Source organism: Colletotrichum destructivum, chromosome 4 (assembly GCF_034447905.1).
Source record: "Colletotrichum destructivum chromosome 4, complete sequence".
Classification (NCBI taxonomy): domain Eukaryota; kingdom Fungi; phylum Ascomycota; class Sordariomycetes; order Glomerellales; family Glomerellaceae; genus Colletotrichum; species Colletotrichum destructivum.
In genome coordinates, this window is record NC_085899.1 from 3,426,192 (window position 1) to 3,444,019 (window position 17,828).

Consider the following 17,828-nt stretch of genomic DNA (forward strand, 5'->3'; position numbering starts at 1 on the left):
AAACAAGAAGGAACAGACTTGAACAAAAAGAAATCTATGGCTTTCCATTGTCGGCACGCCAAATAAGTCTACGTTGGAAATCGTAGAAGGACAAGCTATGTATCTGCCTACACCGAGCATGCCCACGCTCGTCATGAACTTCATTATCAGCCACCCCTCCCCTCTCCTTACTTTCCGCAAAACCCCACTCTTAAACCCTTCTCCAGTCGGTCATGACACGGCCAATGGTTCCCAGACCGGCCACGTCGACGACCTTCTCATGCCAGCTCAGCAGCACGCTCATGGCGCTGCCGACGTTCTCGTTCGTGCCTCCCGGCCGTCCGCCGATTTGGCTGAACCCGCCGGGCGCGGCCTGCTGCGGCGGCGGCGACCTCAGACCGCCGGAGCTGGCCGCGGATCCCGCCATGCCCTTGTAGATGTACTTCATGAGGACGTCGAGCAGCTCGGGGCCGCCGGCCGAGCCGTAAATGGACTTGAGGAGGGGCGTCATCTCCGAAGCCTTGATGGACTGGAGGACCTCGGTGATGGTCTGGAGGTGGGCGTCCTGTCGCCAGCACACACGTTAGCTCACTCTTTGTTGGATTCCCGCCTGTCGTCGCTAGTATAACTCGGTGATGGCCTGGAAAAAAAGGAGAAGGCTAGATCCACACGAGGAGTAAACGCACCTTGGCGGCATCGGGGCCGTTGTAGACGGGAAACTCCAAGCATCCCCTCAGCGCACCCTCGGCATCTCCGCCACGGAGGAGCTGCCGCACCTGGCCGGCGAGCTGTCGCACTTCGTCCTCACCGATCTCGGGCTGCGGCGGGTGCAGCGTCGACGTGTCAAAGTTACACGCCGAATCCTCCTGCAGAGCGTCGATGTTGATGGTCCGCCAGGCGTCGCTGAGCGAGGCGGACGTGTGCTGCTGGATAATGGACATCGTGTCGGCAGTGGTCTGTAGTTTGTCGAGGGCCGGCGGAATTGCTAATCGGTCCGAAATGTGTATTGTTTCGTGTAGGATGAACGGGGTGCAGATTCGTGGGTGGTCGGTTTGCAGTCCAATGGCACGGGGTTCGTCGTGAGCGTAGCGTAACTCCAAGGAACTCTCTTACCTTGCGTCAGGTAAGGTCGGAGGGAGGTGAGGTAAGGCAGGCAATGGTGGGGAGTTGGCCCGTTGTGGAGGATGTGGGGTTCGAGGAGGCGGTGCGTGCTTGGTTGACGACGCTGGTCCGTGCGGCTTCTATTCCTCAATGTGAACCCGCTGCAGACTGGGGCTCACGTTCACTGAGCCAGTGCATCAACAGCTTCCACATCACTTTGTCATTGACATTTTGGTCGACGATGTCTCACATCACTGCCGTCATCTGCTTTATTGAGACACACACACACACACACACAGAGAGAGAGAGAGAGAGAGAGAGTTTACAACCTAGAAGAGTAGATATTGTGGCGTATACTCTATAAGCAGAAACAAATCACTGAGACAAGGCGTGGTTAAGAACGAATAATTGCATGCCATTGTCTAGGTCCAAAAGTTGCCCATCACCTACTCTCGGGCCCCCACATACGTATACACAAACAAACGTCGACCGGTTGTCATTCCACGCTGCCGGCCTCTCGAGGATATCAAACCCCGGCACAAAGCGTCTTCGGCTCTCATGCGTCAATCAGGTTCTCCTCGTTTTGCTGCACCTGTGCCCTCTGCTTGCCCTTGTCCTTGGCCTCCTTTGCCGCGCGCTGGTAGAACTCGTTGAGAATCTTACCGGGGATACGGTTGAGGAGCTCCTTGGGGTACAGGCGGAGCAAGCTCCACGCGAGGTCCAGAGACTCGTAAATGGTGCGAGCCTCGTACTGGCCCTGGTTGATGAACTGGCGCTCGAACTTCTCGAGGAACTCCAGTGACAGCTTGTCTTCGGCAGACAGAGCCTCCTCACCGACGACGGCCTTCATGGCAGCGGCGTCACGACCGATGGCGTACTTGGCGTAAAGCTGGTTGGAAACATCGCCGTGGTCCTTGCGAGTCATACCCTCACCAATGGCAGACTTCATGAGACGAGACAGGGACGGCAGAACGTTGATGGGCGGGTAGATACCACGGTTGTACAGGCCTCTGTCGACGAAGATCTGTCCCTCCGTAATGTAACCCGTCAAGTCGGGAATGGGGTGAGTGATATCCTCGTTGGGCATGGTCAAAATGGGCACCTGCGTGATGGAACCGTTGCGTCCAGAGACACGGCCGGCACGCTCGTAAATGGTGGACAAATCAGTGTACATGTAACCGGGGTAACCGCGACGACCGGGGACTTCCTCACGGGCGGCCGAAACCTCACGGAGGGCATCGCAGTAGGCGGACAGATCCGTAAGGATAACGAGGACGTGCTTCTCGAGCTGGTAAGCGTAGTATTCGGCGGTCGTGAGAGCGAGACGAGGAGTGATGATACGCTCGATACTACAGCACGGTCAGTCCATTCTTCTTTCGTCTATGCCTCGAGAAGGAATACTCACGTAGGGTCGTTGGCAAGGTTAAGGAAGAGGGTGACACGCTCCAGACTGCCGTTCTCCTCGAAGTCGCGCGTGAAGAATCTGGCCGTCTCCAAGTTGACACCCATGGCACCGAAAACGATGGAGAAGTTCTCCTCGTGACCGTCGTGGACGCCCTTGTTGGTGATTCCCTGCTTCTGTACCAAGCTGGCTTGTCTGCAGATCTGGGCGGCGATTTCGTTGTGCGGCAGACCGGACGAGGAGAAAATGGGGATCTTTTGGCCACGGGCGATGGAGTTCATGGTGTCGATGGCGGAGATACCGGTCGAGATCATCTCCTCAGGGTATTCCTGTAATACGTTAGAGTCCGTGGCAGACGCCATGGGGACAAAGGGGTGAGCATACACGGGAGAAGGGGTTGATGGGACTGCCGTTGATGTCGAGGTAGTCCTCGGCCAGGACCTTGGGGCCCTTGTCAATAGCTCGTCCAGAACCATCAAAGATACGACCAAGCATGTCCTCCGACACGCCGAGCTTCAAGCTCTGGCCGGTAAACTCGACTTTCGTCTGGTGGAAATTTAGCGCACGCATCCTTTTGTCGAAATAGCCGTGGTCTCATACCTTCTGGACATCGATGCCTGATGTGCCCTCGAAGACCTATTTTCCATCGTCAATCCATGTTTTTTTCGCATGATCGCTCGGCTCGCATACCTGGACGACGGCTCGGTCACCTGTAGATGGATTGTCAGCACGCAAGTCATTGCAGGTCAAAGTCGCAAGGGTAAATACCTCGGGCCTCAAGGACCTGACCCTGTCTGTTGGTTCCATCGGGCAGGGTCAAAGAGACGATCTCGTTGTATCTGGGGAATTTGACCTAGACACCAAGTCAGCGCCAGAACCCGAACATGAGTCTGCCACGTCCAGCGCGGCGGGCGACACGCACATTCTCAAGGATGACGAGGGGTCCGTTGACACCGCCGACGGTGTTGTACCGAATTCTCGGCACGATCGAGTAGGAGGGCTCTCGGGGGTCACTCATTGCTTCTGACTTCAATGAGACAGCGCCCGAGTAGAAGACAATGCGTGTTGGGTCGAGGGCGTCGATTAGGAAGGGTGTGGGCGGGCGGATGAATGGAGACGTTGCAAGGCGACGGACGTAGCTGGAGGAGGTTGGCAGGTCGGTGCAGTCAGTGTCGTCGAATGCACAGCACTGGAGCTTGCTTCGTCTTTGGTGGAGCCCACTCCTCGGTAAGCTGGGTCACAGGTGGCGCTGATAAGATCAGTGGTCACCTCACAGTTCGCTCGTTCACTTTTGGGGGGGGCGCGGGCCTGGGAGCTTCCCAGTCAGCCACCAGTGTCGGTGTCAGTGTCAGCTTGGCTGGGCCTTAGCGTCAGTGTGGCTTGCAGTGACATCACATGACTGTGTCTCTTCGCTCTATCGCTCCCCCGCAGCATCTTGGAATTCATGTGGCTTGCAACATTCATAGGAGAAGGACATGTAATATAGGTTCAACAAGCAAATTGATTGTTTCGACGCAAATTCGATATCATGGATTGAATCTCCGTTATGCCGCGGCTTCACGCGTTCTGGCCCCCAGCACCGCCTTACCGACAGTGCTGTCGTTGGCCTTGCCCAGCTCGCCCGTGATCCACGCACCAATGTCCGACATGGCATCCAGATCGATGCCGGTATCCATGCCCAGACTTTCGATAAAGTAGATCATATTCTCCGTGGACACGTTCCCAGTAGCGCCGGGGCTGTACGGGCATCCCCCGAGCCCGCCAACACTGCTGTCAAACGTGCGGATGCCGTGCTCCAAGGAGACAGCCGTGTTCACCAGCGCCTGGCCGTACGTGTCGTGGAAGTGCATGGCGATGTCCTCGTTCCTGATGCCCGCAGCCCTCATGCAGTTCAGCAACTCCTTCGTCCGGGGCGCCGTGCCCATGCCCGTGGTGTCGCCGAGGGAAACCTCGTCAGCGCCCGACTCCAACAGCTCCGTCGAGATCTCGGCTACCTTGTGCGGGTCGACGTTGTAACCCTCAAAGGGACAGCCGAGGACGACAGAGACATACGCGCGGACGCGAAGGCCAGCGCCCTTTGCATCTCGGATGACGTCACGGAAACGTTCGAGTGATGTCGCAATGTCGCAGTTGAGGTTCTTTTTGGAAAAAGACTCGGTCGCGGCCGCAAATACGGCGACTTCGATGGCGGGCTTCGACTCGTCCGTCGACGGTTGGAGCTGCGATGCGAAAGCGCCGGGATACTTGCCCAGCAGCGCTTGGGCGTTCTGCAGTCCTTTGATATTCGGGGCGAGGAACGAGTACGATGTTTGCGACGGGGAGGAGATGTTTCGTGTGAGGATATGCTCGAGAATGTCGCTCGAATTGGCCATCTGCAGGGACCCAACGTCAATAACGACAGCTCCTCAAAATCGTCAGACCACTGTCTCTTTCTTCGACTTACCTGAGGCACCCATTTGGGCGAGACGAAAGAGCCGCCTTCAATCGTGGAAACGCCCGTCTTGGCGAGCCTCTCAATCAGTTCGATCTTCGTGCTGAGGGGTATCGTCTTTTTCTCGTTCTGCAGTCCATCGCGGGGGCCGACCTCGACGAGCTTGACGTAGTTGTCGCGGGGCGGTTGCTGGATTGGGCCGCTGGCGGTCGCAAAACCCCTCGCAGGGCGAATTTGCGCCCTTCTGCAGGCCCTACAGATTGCTGGACGGATGGTGGCAAGCATTTTGAAGTTGAATTGTTCAAAGATTGTCAACGAGGGGTTGGTCGGCAAGCTTGTAAGGCAACTGAATGAGAGCTGGGGCGGAGAGAGCTTGGCCGCATATCATCGGCTTCTACGATGCCTCGGTCATGGGACGGACGCCCGGCACCATCTGCTGCCAGCTGGGAATCTTTCCAAGCCAAAATGCCGTCCCCCGATTTCTGCAACACCAACATCCTGCATCATGGCAAGTCGCATCTTCTTGCCCCCTTGGGTTGCTTGCACTTCTGTGTAAGGCCTCATCTGATTGGCTCCTTTATTCTGCCTCGGTGGTTGGCATGAGACTATTTTTCATACGAGACCACATCCAGTACTGTTGCAGTTCAGACTGCTGCGCCCTCCCTATGGGTGCTACTCTGTTATGCAGCCAGGCCTCACAGCAGGCGGACTTGACGACGAGTTGAACCAAGCGCGCTTTCTCCTGAAAATGCGTTTTAACTTTGGTCTCATGCGTCTAAGGCTTCTAGCGAAGCGTCCTCGGTGGTGCAGGTGCTGCTGTTTTCTTGGGAGTGAAGGTACTGAGTGACTGTTTGTCTTGTAACTAAGATGCTGCTCTTGTTCAATCATCCTGTTTGTGCTGTCCCCTGATCCTTGAACCTTTTCACTACGACTGATACTAAGAAATACAATGCTAAACACTCGGTATGGGAAATGGGGGGCTTGCTGCCCCTCGTCGCCCTGAGTGACATATTCATGCCTCAGCTCGCAGCGGCTCAGGCACCGACGCAACCATCAATACCGGCCATCATGCCCACGCTGGCCGGCCCGTCAAGGCCCAGAACGATGCATTGGGATGAGATTTTCTCGAAAAAAAGGCCTTTTATTTTCGTGGTTATACGTGTATTCACTCTGAGCCCTAGGCCTTGCTGAGTGACCACAAAGATCCCGGGCAGAATGCACAAACTCCGCTATGCTGGGACAATTGTCGAAAAGCGCGTGCTCGTCGTTGCTACCAGGACGCTCGACGGCACAGGCACGACGGCCACCGCCGGCGTCATGACCGGCTGCTTCTGTTTAGCCCACGAGGCCATCAGAAAATGAGTGCCTCCGCCCCGGTTCTTCGGCAACCGGTGTTCAACTGACACGCCTCATCATGCACTGCCTCCGGATCGTTTGCCCGACTGAGGCAGCAAACTTGTTCACAAAACAGCTTCTCGAGGGCTTCCGCCAGCAGCCATGGCGGCCGACAATGGCGGCTTCCCTCTCCAGACCGGAACAGCGATCACGTTGGAGAGCGTCGAGGCGATGGCGGCGGAGACATCGAAGAAGAGTGGGCCTGACGGCGCTGCCGGCGTGTCATCCATTCTCCTAAGCCTATCTACTGTGGCCACTGCAGTGGGAATCTTGTCATTGTTGTTGTGAGTAGATGTCCAGTTACGTCTGATACGATATTGAGAGTTCGGAAGCTGCTCTTTGACGGTGATCACTCGTTCGGTTTTCAGACGATCTAGCTCATAACAAGCCAATACATACATTTCATCTTCATGACCAAGCCACATTCCAGCTGGCTGTTCCAAAGTTTTTTCTTATGTTCTTCGATCATACCTCTAGTCTACTTCCACGTAGAATCGCTAATGTGACAACTGGGCTCATAGGAAGACTACTCGTCCACTCAATCTGTCAGGCCAGGTTGCTTGCTTGCTCATCTCTCCTGGGTCTCACCACCACGAGGCACCCATGTTTACCTGCGCTGCACGCTCTACGTACACACACCATAGTCGACGCCAATGTCACACACTTCCCTATAACCACGTCGTGGGCATACAAGAGAGCCTGACCAGAAGATTCAAATCAAATAGAGACTCCCAAGAAGAACAGAGCTGTCTTTCGAAAACTTGGCACACACCCCCCCCACCCTCCGGGCATACAGGGTTCAGACACCCAGTGAGAAGGGTGTTTGTTTACTTTCCCGGGTCCTTGCGGAGATACCTGACCAAGAACTGCCCCAGAACAGATTTTCCAGGACGAAAAGGTTCGACAATTTTTGTACTGACAGGTTATTTATAGCAGTTGGAGGTCCCACGTTGAAGATGCCACTCCCTAGATTGGGAATATGCACGGGATGATAGATATCGATCAGATGGGTGTTCTCGTGCAGGAGGCGGACAAACACAACGCCCCCCCTCTTGTCTTGTTGGGGGGGGGAGGGGAGAGTGGCAGCCGAAAATAAGGTTTGGGATTGGATGCAGGAACCCAATGGATCAATTAGTGCGTGCAACGCAACTGACGACCGTACCTCGACACTGGAAAAGACTGGGTCTAGCGCCCGTTGCAGCACATCCATTGGTCAGCTTGCTAAGCGTGGCATCCCCGTCTGTCAAACGGCGCGCAGATGCGTTTAAACCAACTACACACATATCAAGCATTTGACATATCCATCGTATCGAAGAGGAGGTAGAGAGGGGATAGAGAAGGAGCGAGAGAAAGACAGAAGTAGAGAGTCTGCACATATAAAAAGAATACTGGGTAAAAAAAAACATTCGCTCGTCGGGTTGAAAACCATGGGTGTAGGACGTGAAGACACATGTACGGCCCGGCCAGGATGAAGGACTCCTGGCAGCTGCCAGACTGTGTGAAAAACATGACTCCCAAACTTTGATACGGAACCAAAGATCGCAAATTCTGGGAACATAGCCTGGAGGACGTAGGTCTTCCAATTGGAAGTATAATGGAGCACAGTGCGCCTGTCCATACATGTTGACGGGGGTCAGTCGCCCACTACCATGGCAAGACGAGCCGGTCTTGGGCGTGTGGCAGAAGGCGGCAGAAGAACGAGGATGCCCATTTTATCCCCAAAGTCTTATCATCTAGTCTAATTGTATAATAAGCTCTTGCGGTCTGAATTGAATAAATATGTACTCATTTGATGGAATCTGACTTAGTCTTGCTGATAAACTAACATCCACGTTTTCCATCTGTGCAGCATTCTCATCGGCGCCCTGGAAGACAGAGTACCAAACTATGCCACCCGCAGCCCACGTCCACCTGCCAATGCCCAGTTGAAACCCAGGAGGAACACTGTAAACTATGATCCAAGCGGTTCTCGTGTGCTCATCGGGGTTTCGACAACATGTTCGGAAGAGGGACACACCCCCTTACCCGTGACTGTGCTCGTGTACTCTCAAGCTAAGTCCCGGAGAAAGGTAAGGTTTGATCAGAACCAAGGACCAAGAACCAAGAACCAAGAATCGTCGTGAGTCTCTTTTGGACCGGAGTTGGGCTTCTGGACCCGGCTCTCTCTGGACTGAATACACCACATATTAAATGCTGCCAAGACCTCTCCTGCTCTTTCTCTTGCTTCTATCTCCATCGCAAACAACACACTCTTCACTTCTTCACCTATACACTTTTTCGATTCAAACTGCAACCGTTTGATACGTCCCATCCTCTTCAAGTCTATCAAGCGTCCTTTCGGTCGTCCCTCTTACATTCATCACTCGTTAATTCGTCTTTTCCACAACCACTCATCCTCAATTCATCCTGACATCCATTACTTCCCCATCTATCGATCCGATCACATCATCACATTCTTCAAAATGGATAACATGGGTAACGAGTTCGGCTTGACTGAACCCGAAATGGAGGCAATGACACAGATCCCTTTCAGCATGGAATTCACCGTCCCAAACACAGGGTACGATGATAGCTCCCTCTATCTCGGCTTCGGCAGTCCGGTAGACGGGTCCTCGTATGTTCCTGGTATGAGATTCTACCAGCAGGAGCAGGAGCAGGAGCAGTACGTGGACCCTCGGGCGCTGGAGCAGCATGAGCCCGCCTTCTGGAATCCTGATTTCGAGGGCAAGACGTTCCAGCAGCCCGAGGTCGCTATTTTCAGCCATGAACAGGGGCTTGAGGAGGCCGCCTTCAGTCACGCTCAGGGGCCTGAGGGTCCCATGACGATCGAACAAGCCATCTCTCACTACCTCCCTCTTGCCGATGACCTGAGGGCGGAACAAACACCCGTCTTCGTCGCCGACCAGTCCCAAGAACCTGAATACTACGTGGTGGATCCCAAGGACAACGTCGAGGAAGGCACCGGGGAGGCCAGCGGGGCGGCCAGAAACGACGTTGAGGAGGTCTTCGAGAAGGTCGTCGAGCAGGTCATCGAAGAAGAGGTCCCCAGAGAAGCCAGCGCGGCAGCCCTCACGGATAGGGTCCTCGCTCCCAAAACCAAGGGCAACCGGGTGGCCAAGAAGGCCCGCAAGACTCCTCTCCGCACGGTCAAGGCCAACTCGTGCGAGCGCTGCCGCAGTAGCAAGACCAAGTGCGTGCGGGAAGACGGCGCCGCCTCCTGCGGGTCCTGCCTGAAGAAGGGCTTCCTGTGTCACGTCCTGGGCACCGACGGTCGCACTAACAAGACCAACAAGGACCGTCTGGAGGCCGCGAGCCTGGCCGTTGAGGAATTCTTCAGGGACGGTATCCTCCTCTGCAACGACGTCGCCCAGCGTCGCCTTGCCGACTTTGGGGACGAAAAGGTGACCTTCATCGGTCCAATGGTTCGGTCTACGAGCGACTATCAGTCGATCCGAAACGGCCTCTCCGGACAGATCGGACAGCAGCCGACGGTCGAATTCGGCGCCAGCCTCTTCCGCCCGCTCATCAACTACCATGATGCCAAGCTGTCGGAAACCCGCACTGTGCATCTTCCAAAGCTCAAGCAGTTGGCCCTGGATCAGGGCGAGATTCTCGCTGGCCTGATTAACATGGTCGTTTTCGGCAGCCGCTATCACGTCACAGCGGGGGCCGAGCTCATCTCTCAGCTGCTCTACTACAAGAGCGACTTGGGGTCGTTCCAAGCCCGCGTCCAGAAGTACTTCCCCGCCCCTGGCGAACCTCGCGACGTTTTCGAGCAGGTTCGTCAAGGTATCGAGCAGCGCATCCAAAAGGCGCTGGAGTAAGGCATCCGCATCTTGCTGGGTAGTGGTGTCGGCCATTCAGAGTGGACGCAAAGCAAGAAAAGGGTTGAAGAAGATGACGATGAAGAACACTGATAATGACAATAATGAATATATGAAGGGAGGCTCGAGTTCGCGGCTCGGAAAGGCGGTGTTAATTACTCGATTCTTAGAGATACCTGGTGCGACAAGGCATCACACAGTTAGGGAGCTTGGAGTTTGGTGGGTTGATAACAACACACCGGTCTTTGCGATCAATGACAGTAACTTTATCTGTACAACATCGACTTGTCCCCCCTATGATGTGATGCATATCTGCGAAGCTCCCACTGCCGTAGATGCCTGTCCTCTGCCATATGAGCACCCTAAGCGCTTTTTGGACTCTCATCAGCCTCGTCCCATATAGGAGTGCTAATATTTGACATATCAAGTTCGCTTTGATACTCAGCATCAAGGTTTGAACCAATTGGACGATAGATTTGCTCGAAGTCTGAAAAGACACCGGACTACGAAGCCTAATGGTATTCAAAAAGATTATTGGAAAAAAAAGATGAAAAAAGGACGAAAAAAGGAAAAGAAAGCGCAACTCGGAAAAGAAGTAATACTGAGTGAAGTGAAAAGGGGGGAAAGAAAAGTGACCAAAAGACTGTGAGTTCCGATAGAAACAGGGGAAAGCTTGGATGGAGACAGGAGAACTTCTCCGTCACCATTCCGCAAAGACAGTTGCGGCTCAACTTCCTCCGCTAGAGGATTTCATGCCGTTGACTAATCGTCTACAGCGATGAATATCATGAGAGCAGTCGCAAAGTTGAGCCTGAAGTTGGTGGCCGCTGAGGCTGAGCCATGCACTTGTATTTGTTTCTGGCTTTTCCTCTTTTTATTTTTTTGTATCTGCATCGCGATACATCAAGAGTAGTTTGAGGGAGGGAAACATAAGAGCCGTCGATGCACAAAGATACCACGCTGGGACATGGACGGAAGTGAACCAAAGTCGGAGAGACCAGCGGAGGTTTGTTGGAACGATCAACGAGTTCGTCGTATTTATATCTGCGGATCAAGTCAATGACGGCGGCCTTTCCCCTTTACGAGCCGCAGGACACCCATTTTCATCCGCGGCCCAGAAGTCTCACCTCGAACCACCTAAAATACCGCCGTCGCCCAACACCCCCTGACCCAACGGTGAAACAAACCGTTGAACCGCTCCCAACTCCGCAAACCCCCATTTGCCCCCCTTCAAACCAGAATCTTAGCCTCGTTCTTCGGCCCCCTCTCCCCGAAGATCGTGCTGCCGACCCTCACCTCCCCACTACCCAGCTTCACGGCCCCTTCAAAATCCTCACTCATACCCATGCTCAGCTCCAGCTCCCGCCCCAGCCCGAGCTCCGCGGCCACCAGGTCTCGCTGCGCCCGCAGGCACAGGAAGTCCTCGTTCTCGTTCTCCGTCGTCGTCGCCCGGCTCCGGGCGATGGCTCCGATGGTCATTAGCCCCAGCAGTCGCAGCGCGGGGCACTCCTCCACGGCGCGGCATAGCGCCACCGTCTCCGCGCCCGGCGCCGCGCCCGACTTGGAGTCCTCGCCCGACGTGTTCACCTGCACGTGCACGCCGAGGGGCTCCACCGCCTGTTCGGGGGAGGGGGAGGACGACGACGATATAAGCTCCGCGCGCGAGGCGTTAAGGAGCTGTACCTTCTTGAGGGTGTCCACGCTGGAGACGCAGAAGAGATTCGGGATCTTGGCCAGCTTCTTGGCGTGTGCTGTATCCAAAGGAAAATCCCACGTTAATCGTGCTTCAAAAGGTCGAAGGAGGGATGGGGGTTTTCGTACTCGACTGCAATCCGCCGATGAAATGCCACTGGATGCTCCTCGGCAGCATCTCCGCCTTCTGCCCCAGCTCCTGCGCGTAGTTCTCGCCGAAATGCACCTGCGGCGGCGTCGCCTGATGAAGCGCCAGGATGTCATTGGCCGGCTTCAGCTTGGAAACGGCGACCAGCCGGACCTAGTGGTTGTTATTTCCCTTCGTATCTCATCTTACACGACAACATGGAATGCTCACATTCCGCCCCGAGGCGGCGGCGGCAACGCGCTCCTGCACGGACTGCAATTGGGAAATGAGAGCCTTCGCTCTCGCCGGATCGATCTTCATTTCGGGCTGGGCGTCAGTCATTGCAGGCCCTGGTAAGTGTTGTGTTGTGGTGAGAGCGGAAGGTGAGACAGATATATGGATGTGGAGGTGAGGTTGAAAGTGCATAGTCATGAATTTCCACCATCTTCCAAAGGCGGGCTGCTGGTGCACTAACAAAAGTGGATACATACCCACGCAAAAAGCAACAGAGTTTAGTGGGGTTTCTGTTAGCGCGGTCAGTTCATGTCATGTATGTAGGCAGGAGGTACGTTTAGTTCAGCATTGAAACTGTCGTTGATTTGCATCTTTTTCATGGTTGTCTAGAATTTTTCTCTCCTTTTGTTTTACTTTGTTTGTTATGATCATTGTCCCGTTACTACCTCTTCCAGTTTCCTATGATCCTGCATATCTAGTATCAAACCAGATTTGGCATGCAATCTCTTTAGACCAAAGCACCACGACCTCCGACTCTCAGTAGAGCCTCCTTCTGCTCGGGGCTGATCTCAGCGGCGGGAATTTCCAGCTGTCCAGGCTTCTCCGGCGCCTCCAGGAAACCAATGGCAATGAGGTAGCTCAGATAGCGACCGACAGTCTCATCCTTGACAGCACCCCCGGCGGAGAGGTCCTCTCCGGTCAGCTCGGCGTCGCTGCGGAGGGCAGCCGCGGCGTTGACATCGTCGAGCTCGGGGGCGATAGAGTCGGCGGGAAGATCGGTAGTTGCGAGGTGGTAAAGACCCATCCTGTGCTTCGTTAGCGCTGTTTGTTCACCAAATAAAACCCTCAACGGCGTAACTTACAGGGCGTGCTCCTTGCCCTCAGCGACGTAGTCCTGCAGGCTCTTGCTCCATTGGCTGTACTCCACCTCGGGTACGTTGTAGCCGTACTTTTCCAACGCGCTCAGATACGTTCGGAAGGTCAGTCTGGGGTGGCTCGTCACCTGCGCGACGCCGAGCGGCTGGCGAGGGGGGTGCAGCGCCGAGGCAACGACGAGACGGGCGACGTGATCGACAGGCACCATGTTGATGGTGTTCTCGATCTTAGGCCTCGAGTTGAGCTGGATGCAGCCCTTAAGCATTCTCAGCAGGAAATCGTCCGTGTTGCTGGTGCCAGAGTGTTGCTCGCCGGTGATGTAGCCGGGTCTAACAATCGTGCCGGTCAGGCCTCTCTTACCGGCATTGCGGACAAGGTATTCGGCAACCCACTTGGTGGAGCCGTAGCCATTGCCAAGGTTCTTGGAGCTACCCGAGAGGTCATCCTCCTCGCTGACGAGGCTGCCTCCCTGGGAGAGCTTGACGAAGTGGGGGTGGTCGAGGACAGACGTCGATGATACAAACGCCAGCTGCTTGGGCTTACCGGCTGCGCAGAGCGAGAGGACATCCAACGTACCCTGGACGTTGGCCGGCTTGAGGTTGGAGTACGGCAAGACCCAGTGGACCTGGGCACCGTTGTGAATGACGACATCGACCTCGTTAGCCAAAGAGTTCCAACGTTCCGGCGACAGGCCGAGGAGAGGCTTTCCGAGGCTGCCCTGGACAGCAACAAGGCTGTTCTTCCAGCTGGGCTGCCACACGCCGTAAGCTTGGCAGCTCTTGACGACTCTGTTGTAGGCGTCGACGTCGTCGATGGCGCGTACGTGGGCGATGACTTTGACGTTGGGCACGTTGCGGCTCAGGAGGTCTCTCAGGATGTAGGCACCCAAGAAGCCAGTAGCACCTGTCAGGAAGACGGTCTTCACGTCAGCGGCCTTCTTGTCGAAGGGCGCGAACTTCTCGGGCAGAGTGGTCAAGAGCTTCTTGGCGTCCTCGAAATAGTCCTCTCCCTCGGGCGTGGCGTTGACACCCTCGGGGGCATTTCCAGAGAGCTTGCCGTCGATCTCAGCAGAGAAAGCCTTCAGCGAAGGGCTACGGAAGACAACGGCCATGGTGACGTTGACACCAGGCCACGTCCGGTTGACCTGGAAGAGCATCTGCTGCGCCAGAATACTGTGACCACCAATGTCGAAGAAGCTGTCGTCGTGTCCAAGGCTTCTTTCATCGATGTTGGCGAGGAGAGAACCCCAGATCCCAGCGACCTTGCGCTCCGTCTCGGACAGATCAGCGATCTCGGCGCGCGGGCGGGCCTCGGCGATCTGGGCAGCGTCGGGGAACGGCAGAGCGGGCTTGTCCTTCTTGCCGTTGGGGTTCAGGGGAAACTTTTCGAGAGGGATGATGATCTCAGGAATAGCGTAGATGGGCAGCTTGGTCTTGAGGTACTTTCGGATCTCCTCGCCCAGGGGCCAAAACCTGCGAAGGCGGCCAGTCAAGCTATCACCACCGGAAGTGTCTTCTTTCTTGTCGTTCTGGGCCAACCACTCCGCCCATCTTTGCATGTCGGGCACGATGTAACTGACGAGGGTCTTCTCCTCGTCCTTGTTCCGGCGGACCAGGGTAACGTTATCGAGAATCATGGAGTGATCCGAGAGGAATTTGTCCACCTCACCCAATTCTATGCGAAATCCGCGCACTTTAACCTGATCATCGGCACGGCCGACACAGACAACATTGCCGTCTTCGGTATACTTGCCCAAGTCACCCGAGCGGTACATGCGATCTCTCGGGCCCTTGTAGAACTCTCTCCAGGGCTCGTTCTTGGTAGCCTGCTGGTCAAGCTCTGCCCATCTGTTGTCCTTGACGAACCAGTTGTTGATGAATTTGGTCTTGTTCAACTCCTCGTTGGCCAGGTATCCCTCGGCCAAGCCAGCTGCTCGTACGTAGATCTCGCCGACCTCACCGACGCCGCACACGCGGTCGGTGTTTTCGCGGTCCACCACGATCAACTGAACGTCCTTCATTCCTGTGCCGGCGGGAATGACGTTGTCGGGGAATCTCTCCAGGAAGGTAGGGTCGGCGGCGACGCTGGGGACCTCGTAGTAGCTCACTGCTCTTTGCGTTTCGCTAAAAAATTGGGTTTCTCGTTTAGCAAGCGCCCTCGCAGCAGAGGATATCATATCGTAACTTACGTCGTGCCGTACATGTTGACGATATGACAGTTTCTCGCCAACTTCTGAAGGGCCTTGCAGTCTCTCTTGATGAGGATATCACCAACGAAGAATGCATGGTGCAAGGCGGGGAACTCGGCGCTGGCGTTGCTCACGAGGACGTTACCCATGGCCGGGGTCAGATGGGTGACGGTAGCACCGTGCTCTCTCATCCATTCAGCAAGCTTCTCGTGCTGGATGTCCTCCTTGGACGGAACCAAAAGCTGGGCGCCCAGGAAGAGGGGGGTGAAGATGTCTCGCTGGATAGGGTCATGTGCTGTCACGTGTTAATGTATATCAACATTCTGGAACGGGAGGGCTTCCACATACCAATGCCGCTGAGCATGGTGAACTTGTCCTTATCGCTGAGGTTGAAGCGTTCGGCCATCCAGTCGAAGTAGTAGGCCAGGGAGTAGTGTCGGCCAAGAACGCCCTTGGGCTTACCCTCACTACCCGAAGTGAAAGACAGAGTGGGATTCGAGTCCGGACCAACAAGGACATTGGGGCCGTTCTCCTTGTCGAGGCCGGCGAAGATGTCCTTGCCGTTGACCTGGCCACCAACGAGAGTGCCGTCGGCTCGGATCTCGAGGGCGGGGACCTCGGTCTTGAGGTCGAGGTTCTCGGCGATGAAGGTGCGGACCTTGTCTGTCAGCTCACCGGCCTCCTTGGTCGCCTTGTCGATAACGACGAGGGCCCGTGGCCGTGCAACATCGAGGTAGATGTTTTGACCTGCGGGTTGCCACTCAGCATGCTTCACCCGAGCCGAGCAAGGGAAAAGACCTACGGTCAGGGGGGTACGAAGGGTCAATGACACTAAAGGTAGCGCCAGCCTTGAGGATACCAAAGACTGCAACAACGAGATCAACCCCACGGTGAGAATAGCTCCTGGATCGGACGTCAGCATCAACTACATGGCACGGGAAAGATTCCGAGCCGGGAGGACAAACATGACAACATCTCCCCTTTGGACACCAGCGGCGACAAGGTGGTTGGCGAGCAGGTTAGAGGCCTCATCGATCTGGCGGTAGGTGAACTCCCTCCTGGGGGACGTAGAAGAGGCTGTCTCGACGATGCATAGCCTATCGGGGTGCTTCTTGGCATTCTCGGAAAAGATATCCTGGATGGCGCCCCTGAAGGCGGACCAGTGCAGGTCGCTGCCATCATGGATGCGTGTCAGCGCGCGTGCTTCACGATTTAAATGTTGTCGTTATTTTGTTTTTCATCTATCTTTACCTAAACAGGAACTCCGCACTCACCTGGTGGGGTCTGGAAGCTCAGGAGCCATGGCGGGGGAGGGGTACAATTGGCGAGTGAGTTAGTGTGTGAGAGAGAGAGAGAGAAAGGAAAAGCTTTCACGGCCCAAAAGTCTCTCTCAATCGATGCACCGCCGGTGAAGAACCTGCAAGGCACACGTCGGTTGGTCGAAGGGTGTGAGATAGGATATCCTTGAGCCTCAAAGAACCGATCGGGAAAAGAAGGACGATGACGGTGCGGGTTGAAACTGGATAAGATGAAGTTCGATTGAGTCACAGATACAATGGGGGTCGGGCGGGATGTAAGGCGGTGAAAGTTTTGTCAGGTCCAGAATCTGGACGCCGAGGAAAATACCGCCAAACCTTGACCTAATATGAAGCGTTGCATCATTCTAGGGACCTACCTACCTATGGACAATTTGGATAGGCTGGTAACAGGTAATAATACAGCGCAACTCAATCGCTTTCGCCCTGGAGACGAGTTGACTTGCCGGGTGGTCCCCTGTGGATTCCAATAATTTTTTCCCTTTTTTTTTTTCTTCTCACCCCGTGCTCCTGCCGGTCCAAGTCCGGCATCGGAAATATTTTTGTTCTTGTACCTACCGTCACACACACACACACACACACAATGCACGTCGAGGGTTTTCCAAGCAAGGAGCAAGTGTCATATGCGAACCCCTCGGAAGGCCGAGTCGATCAACCTTGAACATTGGATGAGAACACAGACCATTGCCTGCAGTACATTGTTTTAGGCCGTCTCCACGAGCAGATGCCCTCGTTATCACATGCGTTACGCCCGCCGCTTGTTTGACTCCGTCAGCTCACTGCGTACGGGTCCTGTTGCCGACGTTGGAGAGCCAGCTCCAATGGAGTAAATATTATAGTTACCTCAACAAAGCAAAGTGTAGGGAAGCAGTGTGACAGTTACGATTCTGTTCGTCGCCCCCAACACGTCATTGTGTACAAAAGCCCAATAGTTATGATGGGTAATTCCAGTTCGTCGCCGACACCTGCGTCTTTCGCACGATATACAGCTCCGTTCTCGGCCCCGAGTGCTCCTCCATCGGCGACACGTACGACGACGGCGGCGGCGGCGGCGAAAGCCGTCTCACTGGGCTGATGGGACTGACATTGCTGACCTCATGCGATAGGCTCGAGCCGTGAGCGGGCGGACTCCCAGCATCGCCAGCGCACCGGCCCCGGTCGACACCCCCGACGGCGCAGTCGATGGGACGGGCGACGGGGCCGACGACTCGGTGGCGTTCGCTCGGATGACAAAGCCACGGCTCTGCAATTCGTTGTCGATAA

The 17,828-nt window shown here is 55.3% G+C and overlaps 6 protein-coding genes across 6 annotated transcripts; 1 reads left to right on the forward strand and 5 right to left on the reverse strand.

Moving 5' to 3' along the window:
• Position 1: 1 nt before the first annotated feature.
• CDEST_06962 (uncharacterized protein) lies at positions 2-1,184 on the reverse strand. The gene is made up of 2 exons (XM_062923121.1): positions 666-1,184; positions 2-544 (listed from the first exon to the last, which is right to left on the reverse strand). The coding sequence occupies exons 1-2, from the start codon at positions 918-920 to the stop codon at positions 191-193; spliced, it is 609 nt and encodes a 202-aa protein (XP_062779172.1). The 5' UTR covers positions 921-1,184; the 3' UTR covers positions 2-190.
• Positions 1,185-1,636: 452 nt separating this feature from the next.
• On the reverse strand, positions 1,637-3,500 carry CDEST_06963 (Putative ATPase, F1/V1/A1 complex, alpha/beta subunit, nucleotide-binding domain-containing protein; the record flags this gene model as incomplete). Its single annotated transcript, XM_062923122.1, has 7 exons — positions 1,637-2,429; positions 2,486-2,811; positions 2,867-3,028; positions 3,083-3,118; positions 3,173-3,192; positions 3,251-3,335; positions 3,405-3,500. The coding sequence occupies 7 exons, from the start codon at positions 3,498-3,500 to the stop codon at positions 1,637-1,639; spliced, it is 1,518 nt and encodes a 505-aa protein (XP_062779173.1).
• A 472-nt stretch (positions 3,501-3,972) lies between these two features.
• CDEST_06964 (Putative pyruvate carboxyltransferase, aldolase-type TIM barrel, HMG-CoA lyase) lies at positions 3,973-5,243 on the reverse strand. Its single transcript, XM_062923123.1, has 2 exons — positions 4,926-5,243; positions 3,973-4,854 (listed from the first exon to the last, which is right to left on the reverse strand). Exons 1-2 carry the CDS (start codon positions 5,196-5,198, stop codon positions 4,027-4,029), a joined length of 1,101 nt encoding a protein of 366 aa, XP_062779174.1. The 5' UTR covers positions 5,199-5,243; the 3' UTR covers positions 3,973-4,026.
• Positions 5,244-8,770: 3,527 nt separating this feature from the next.
• CDEST_06965 (Putative zn(2)Cys(6) fungal-type DNA-binding domain-containing protein) lies at positions 8,771-10,132 on the forward strand (the record flags this gene model as incomplete). Its single annotated transcript, XM_062923124.1, has 1 exon — positions 8,771-10,132. One exon carries the CDS (start codon positions 8,771-8,773, stop codon positions 10,130-10,132), a length of 1,362 nt encoding a protein of 453 aa, XP_062779175.1.
• Positions 10,133-11,075: 943 nt separating this feature from the next.
• CDEST_06966 (Putative pyridoxal phosphate homeostasis protein) lies at positions 11,076-12,440 on the reverse strand (the record flags this gene model as incomplete). Its single annotated transcript, XM_062923125.1, has 3 exons — positions 11,076-11,883; positions 11,954-12,125; positions 12,183-12,440. 3 exons carry the CDS (start codon positions 12,438-12,440, stop codon positions 11,363-11,365), a joined length of 951 nt encoding a protein of 316 aa, XP_062779176.1. The 3' UTR covers positions 11,076-11,362.
• Positions 12,441-12,521: 81 nt separating this feature from the next.
• On the reverse strand, positions 12,522-16,810 carry CDEST_06967 (Putative AMP-dependent synthetase/ligase domain, phosphopantetheine binding ACP domain, AMP-binding). Its single transcript, XM_062923126.1, has 7 exons — positions 16,524-16,810; positions 16,215-16,421; positions 16,052-16,152; positions 15,598-15,996; positions 15,250-15,544; positions 13,049-15,184; positions 12,522-12,991 (listed from the first exon to the last, which is right to left on the reverse strand). Exons 1-7 carry the CDS (start codon positions 16,550-16,552, stop codon positions 12,694-12,696), a joined length of 3,465 nt encoding a protein of 1,154 aa, XP_062779177.1. The 5' UTR covers positions 16,553-16,810; the 3' UTR covers positions 12,522-12,693.
• Between the last annotated feature and the right edge of the window lie 1,018 nt (positions 16,811-17,828).

Coding starts and splice junctions, on each gene's coding strand:
- CDEST_06962 (XM_062923121.1), bottom strand. CDS start 920: ATGTCCATTATCCAGCAGCACACGTCCGCCTCGCTCAGCGACGCCTGG. Junction 545..665: donor ACGGCCCCGATGCCGCCAAG/GTGCGTTTACTC, acceptor TGCTGGCGACAG/GACGCCCACCTCCAGACCAT.
- CDEST_06964 (XM_062923123.1), bottom strand. CDS start 5,198: ATGCTTGCCACCATCCGTCCAGCAATCTGTAGGGCCTGCAGAAGGGCG. Junction 4,855..4,925: donor CGCCCAAATGGGTGCCTCAG/GTAAGTCGAAGA, acceptor GGGTCCCTGCAG/ATGGCCAATTCGAGCGACAT.
- CDEST_06967 (XM_062923126.1), bottom strand. CDS start 16,552: ATGGCTCCTGAGCTTCCAGACCCCACCAG. Junction 16,153..16,214: donor CAAAGGGGAGATGTTGTCAT/GTTTGTCCTCCC, acceptor CGTCCGATCCAG/GAGCTATTCTCACCGTGGGG. Junction 12,992..13,048: donor GAGGGCAAGGAGCACGCCCT/GTAAGTTACGCC, acceptor AACGAAGCACAG/GATGGGTCTTTACCACCTCG.